Raw genomic sequence first — 6,590 nt, 5'->3', positions numbered from 1 at the left:
TGTCTCTCTCTTCCCCTCCTGGAGCCGAAGCTCCATTGGAGCAAAGATGGCCTGGGTGCTGGGGATGGCTCCTTGGCCTCTGCCCCAGGCGCTAGAGTGGCTCTGGTCACAGCAGAGCAACGCCCCGGAGGGGCAGAGCATCGCCCCCTGGTGGGCAGAGCGTCGCCCCCTGGTGGGCATGCCGGGTGGATCCCGGTTGGGCACATGCGGGAGTCTGTCTGTCTCTCCTCGTTTCCAGCTTCAGAAAAATACAAAAAAAAAAAAAAAAAAAGAACTAGCTCATAGGCCACCTCCACTATGCCTCCCCCCCGAGTTCCCATGGCTCTCTTTGTGCGCTGCTTACCTTCTGGTATTATCATGGTGGTGTTGTCTGGACCAATACTGCCTCCCATACCAAGTGGGCTTCTTGAGGTGGATGTGACGGTTATAAAATGTCAGTCAAGTCTCAGACATCCCTTAGGTCAACAGGTGAATGGATATGACAAAGTAATGCTAGGTGACTTCCAAGGATAGGTCATAAAAGGCAATGCAGCTTGCAGCTGGTTTGTTGTAACACACAAGCTCTGGTAGGCCTTGAGCCACCATGTAAAAAGCTCTCCCACCCTAGGCTGCCATGCTGTGAGGAAGCCCAAACCAGCCCACGTGGAGAGACCCTGAAACCATGAGAGAGATACCTGGCCAGTCCCTAGTATTCCAGCCTCCTGCTATTCCAGCTGTAGGCACTACTGTTAGTGCATCAGGCACCCTGCATCAGAACTGCCAGTAGAACCTTCCCCAAATTCCTGACCCATAGAAACCATGAGAGAAAACGATTCCTGTTTAAGACTGAAATTTTGAGGTGGTTTATGACAGCAATACGTTGGGATTGCTCCTAAAGCCTACAGGACCCACATGGGGCTACACAGAAAGGAAGGAGTTGGTCCCAGGGACTTAGGAAGTGCTCAACATTTAGTTTCAAACCTCTTTCTTGGGACTACTTGCTTTTTATGTCAAATTTTAAATGTTATTCAACATAGTATTAGAAATCATAGCTAGAACTATTAGGCAAAACAAGAAAAGGCATTGGAAAGGAAAAAATAAAACTCACTGGAAATGATGTGATATATATAGAAAACTCTAAAGACAACAAAAAATGTTAACTAATAAATAAGCCTGACCTGTGGATAAATAAGCCTGACCTGCACGGTGGATAAAGCATTGACCTGGAATACTGAGGTCGCTGGCTCAAGACCCTAGGCTTGCATAGTCAAGGCACATACAAGAAGCAAGTTGATGCTTCCTGTTCCCTCCCCATCCTGACTATCCTTTCTCTCCTCTAAAATCAATAAAATCTTTACAAAAAATAAATGAATGCAGTAAAGTTGCAGAATACAAAAATCAATATACAGAAATCTGTTCCTACATACCAATAAGAAACTACCAGAAAGAGAAGAAAACGATCCATTTACAACTGCATTAAAAAGAATAAATTTAACCAAGGAAACAAAAGACCTGCGCATTGAAAACTATCAGACACTGGTGAAAGAAATTGAAGACACAGTAAATGGAAAGTTTTCTGTGCTCAAAGATGGGAAGAAATTAATGTTAAAATAGCCATACTACACAAAGCATTCTACAGGTTCAGTGCAATCCCTGTCAAAATTCCACAGGCATTTTTCACAGAAATAGAACAATCCTAAAATTTACACGGAACCACTAAAGACCCTGAATAGCAAAGCAGTCTTCTGAAAGATGAACAAAGCTGGGGACATCACACTTCCTGATTCCAAACTATATTACAAAGCAATTGGTAATCAACAGTATGGTACCTGCATTAAAATATACACATATCAATGAAAACAATAGAAAGCCCAGAAATAAACCCACATTTATATGATCAACTGGTTTACAACAAAGGAGCCAAGTATTCTTTGAGAAAGGAGAGTCTCTCCTAAATTGTGTTAACACCAGACAGCCACATACAAAAGAATGAAACTGGACCAGTTTCATTGGTCTTATACCATATACCACAAAAATTAACTCCAAATGGATTGACTTGACTGTAAGACCTGAAACTATAGAACTACTAGAAAAGATAGGCAGTAAGCTCTTTGACATCTGTCTTGGTGATGATTTTTTGGATTTGACATCAAAAGCAAAGGCTTCACAAAAGCAAAACTAAACACATGGGACTATATCAAACTTAAAAGCTTCCACACAGCAAATGAAACCAATAAAATAAAAAGGCAAACTGAATAGAAAAGATTTGCAAATTATATATCCGATACAGGGTTAATATCCAAATTTGAGTATAAAGAATTCATACAACTCAATAGCAAAAAACCCCAATCTAATTGAAAAATGGGAAGAGGATCTGATTATTTTTCCAAAGAAGACATACAGATGGCCAACGAGTATATGGAAAGATGCTCAATATCACTAATCATCAAGGAAATACAAATCAAAATCACAATGAGATATCACCCTACACCTGTCAGAATGGCTGGCGTCAAAAACAAGAAATTCTGAGTGTGGTGAAGATGTGGAGCAAAGAGCCCTGGTGCACTGTTGATGGGAATATAAATTGGTGCAGCCACTATTGAAAAGAGCACAGAGGTTCCTCAAAAAATTAAAAATAGAACAGTCATAAGAGCCAGCAATTCTGAGTATCTGAACAAAAACACAATAACTCAAAAAGATATATGCACCCTGAATGAATTATTATTCAGCCATAAAAATAATGAAATTTTGCCATTTGCAACATGGATGGACCTTGAAGGTATTATGCTAAGTGAAATAAATCAGACAGAGAAAGAAAGTACTATCTGATCTCACATGTAGAATCTAGAAAAACAACCCAAGCTCATAGACTTAGAGAACAGGTTGGTGGTTGCCAGAGGTGGAGTGGATGGTGTGTGAAGTGGGTGAAGGGAGTCAAAAGGTACAAATTTCCAGTTATAAATTATTCATGGGGATGTAATATACAGCATGGCAACTATAGTTAATATTGTGCATATCTGAAAGTTGCTGAGGGTAGATTTTTAAATGTTCTCATCACAAAAGCATATATGGTGACAGATGTTAACTAGATGTACTATAATCATTTCACAATATAGTTTTAAAATTACATAATAATGCTATTATCAAAGTTATTTTTCTTTTCGTTAAGAAATCAATAATTAGATGCCTTAAAGAGGTTCCATGACCTTCACCTGACCAGTGGTGGCACAGTGGACTATCAGCCCAGAACGCTGAAGGCCCTGGTTCAAAACCGGGAGGTGGCCTGCTAGAAAGAACATAGGCTTGCCAGCTTGAGTGTGGGGTCGCGGCTTGAACACAGGATCATCAACATGATCCCAAGGTCACTGGCTTATGGCCAAAGGTCGCTGGCTTGAGCAAGGTGTCACTGGCTCGGCTGGAGCCCCCGTCAAGGCACATATGAGAAGTAATCAGTGAACAACTAAAGTGAAGTATCTATGAGTTGAGGCTTCTCATCTCTGTCTTCCCTCTCTCCCTGTGTCTGTCTCTCTCTTTAAAAAAAACACACAACTTACATGACCTTTAAAAAGTAAGCAATACAACAATATAAATCTCTTCTGGGAAGGGAAATGCTTTTAGCTAGTGAGTTAATTTAAGAACAAAACAAATATAAAAGTGCTGGGATTTCTACAAGGAAATATATTTATTTTTTTCTTTAGAATTTGGCTCAGTAACAAAAATATTTACATTAAAATAAATTAAGATGTGATTATTGACCATATGTAATAATTATGTTGGAATATATTAGTCTTTCCATGAATTTAATAAAAACTACGATTTGGTTTTAGATTCAGTACCTACCATCCTTCATATATTTGGGTAGCAATGCAGTCTGGTGTTGAGAGTAGTTGCAGATTTCACCAAGGAAATCTGCAGAGAAAATTGCCTCTTCACAGTATGCACCAATCCTGCCCCGACACTGAGGGCTGAGCAGAGTCACTTCCTTCCCAGGCATCACCGGGAATGTTTCAGCAACCAGGACCTGGAGATTATTTCAGGGCTGGTCGAGTTCTAAGAATCAATCAACCTATCTTGTCACATTAACCTACCAGGAGGGAAGTACAAATGTAATATTGATTCCTTCACTTTACTAATCCTGAAACAATATATTGTAGAAACCTAGAGGTTCTCCTAAAACAATCTGGAAAACATACGCTTTTTTTAGATCATCTAAAAGTGCCCATAAAACCTATCACTAGTCCAAATTACTGTACTGGCAAAATTTACACAGCATAGGGGAATATTTGATTAAATTCAGTGCTGTGCTTACAGAGAGTGCCAAGCATAAATCACTAATGAGATATTTGTATTAAATACAGTTTTTGATAGTCTGCAGAAAATTATATTAACATTTTGAAATTTTTTGATATGACACATTGTGTGGCTTAGCAAAAAAAAAAAAAAGCACAGAGGGATCTGGGATCAAACCCTGTGTCTAGGACAGGGGTCCCCAAACTTTTTACACAGGGGGCCAGTTCACTGTCCCTCAGACCGTTGGAGGGCTGGACTATAAAGAAAACTATGAACAAATCCCTATGCACACTGCACATATCTTATTTTAAAGTAAAAAAAAAACAGAACGGGAACAAATACAATATTTTAAATAAAGAACAAGTAAATTTAAATCAACAAACTGACCAGTATTTCAATGGGAACTATGCTCCTCTCACTGACCACCAATGAAAGAGGTGCCCCTTCCGGAAGTGCGGTGGGGGCCAGATAAATGGCCTCGGGGCTGCATGCGGCCTGTGGGCCATAGTTTGGGGACCCCTGGTCTAGGACTTACTAGCTGCATAGCTGTAGATATGTTTAAACACTAGGACAGTTTATAACATGGGAAATAAAACACCTATGTCACAGGCTGCGAGAATTTAGAATAATGTATTTGAGACGCAACCTTGTTCTGAGCCTGGCACATACAGTAGGCACTTAATAAATGGTGACTATTAGTTCTTCCAGGTTGTGATTGACAGCAAGGACTCTGGCCTTTGTATCTTGACAACAGTGAAAGCATGGGATCTTATCTAGCCAGAACCAGCTTCACAGACGTGGGCTCTACGTCTGACACAAATGCTGCCTTAACAGACGTTCCAGGCCTGACCAGGTGGTGGCGCAGTGGATAGAGCGTCGGACTGGGATGTGGAAGGACCCAGGTTCGAGACCCCGAGGTCGCCAGCTTGAGCGCGGGCTCATCTGGCTTGAGCAAAGAGCTCACCAGCTTGGACCCAGGGTCGCTGGCTCCAGCAGGGGGTTACTCGGTCTGCTGAAGGCCCGCGGTCAAGGCACATATGAGAAAGCAATCAATGAACAACTAAAAAAAAAAAAGTCACAACGCGCAATGAGAAACTGATGATTGATGCTTCTCATCTCTCTCCATTCCTGTCTGTCTGTCCCTGTCTATCTCTGCCTCTATAAAAAAAAAAAACAAAAAAAAAAAAACAACAAAAAAAACAGACGCTCCAGGCTGAATTCAATGTAGGAAGAAAAGGGAGAGACGTCTGCTTGCCAGTAGCCAATCCTTTTGGGACGTTAATCTTTCAGAGGCTGTAAGTCCTAGCGGCTTCACAGCTGTTCTTAAGAAGATAAGGCCAAGGTCACTAAGGCCACTGTAATTCAGATCCCTGGTCTAAAGTTGCTCAAGGTTCTGTGAGAATGAGAACAGTAACTTTTGGGGATGACAGATGTGTCCAGTATCATGATTGTGGCAATGGTTTCACAGGTGCATACATACATACCCTGAAGCTTATCAAACTGGCACTTTAAAAAATGCATTTTTAAAAATAAAAAGTTCACTTAAGCCTTTCATGGTGAGATTTCCTTCTGTTCCCTGATGAGGTCCCTTTCTGCCATCTAAGTTTAGGGTCAGAGGAAGAAGGATTAATAATCCAAACTCCAGTATCAAGGGCACATTCCCAAGTGAGGCCTGCAGGGCTGAGTGGTACATCGAGTAAGCAGAGGCCTAGGGCTGTTGTAGCTCCTTCTGGCACAGAAACTGTGAGCGGTATTTACAGGGTCTCAGCAGAAATGACCCCAGAAAGAGCAGCATCTACAAAAAATGGAGGTTGGGAACGGTGACTTTGGAAGAGGAGACTAAAAGTACAAACTTCTCTGCCAAAGTCACCTGCCAAATACCAAATTTAAATATCAAATTTGCTTTTTTAAGAAACTCGCATCTAAAAGACAACCTGATTCCATTAAGGAGCCCTCAAGTGTCAGTCCATGTCCGCTCCTGGGAAGCCTAGTAGATCCTGCGAGTCGTATAGTCCAGAACCATGCTGGCGGCACCGAGCAGGGCAGGATCCACCAAATCCGAAACCACCACATCCACGTCCTGAACCGAGGGCAAGGCTTGCTGGCGGATGACGTCCTTGACGGTGTGGATGTAGTGACTGGCTAGGATTCCAGAGAGGATCACAAGGGAAGGGTTCATAGTGTGGAGGATGTTCACAACACCAAGACCCAAAGCCGTTCCAGCTACAGGAGAACAAAAAGTAAGTTTCAGGGAGAGAGGCAAATCAAAAATGCCCAACAGGATGGTGGCAGGAAAGACCGCAGCTGGGAACACTCACGCT

At 41.8% G+C, this 6,590-nt stretch overlaps 1 protein-coding gene across 4 annotated transcripts in view; it reads right to left on the bottom strand.

Moving 5' to 3' along the window:
* Positions 1–4,884: 4,884 nt before the first annotated feature.
* Positions 4,885–6,590, bottom strand: part of GNE (glucosamine (UDP-N-acetyl)-2-epimerase/N-acetylmannosamine kinase) — an 86,899-nt gene continuing 85,193 nt past the window's right edge. For all 4 annotated transcript variants that reach the window (XM_066367668.1, XM_066367666.1, XM_066367669.1 and 1 more), the window contains one exon: positions 4,885–6,492. In XM_066367668.1, coding sequence (XP_066223765.1) covers positions 6,257–6,492 — 236 coding nt within the window. In that variant the 3' untranslated portion in view covers positions 4,885–6,256. The remainder of the gene's footprint in view (positions 6,493–6,590) is intronic.

Source organism: Saccopteryx leptura, chromosome 2 (genome assembly GCF_036850995.1).
Source record: "Saccopteryx leptura isolate mSacLep1 chromosome 2, mSacLep1_pri_phased_curated, whole genome shotgun sequence".
In the NCBI taxonomy this organism is placed as follows: Eukaryota; Metazoa; Chordata; class Mammalia; order Chiroptera; family Emballonuridae; genus Saccopteryx; species Saccopteryx leptura.
This window is presented reverse-complemented; position numbering and strand designations above follow the sequence as displayed.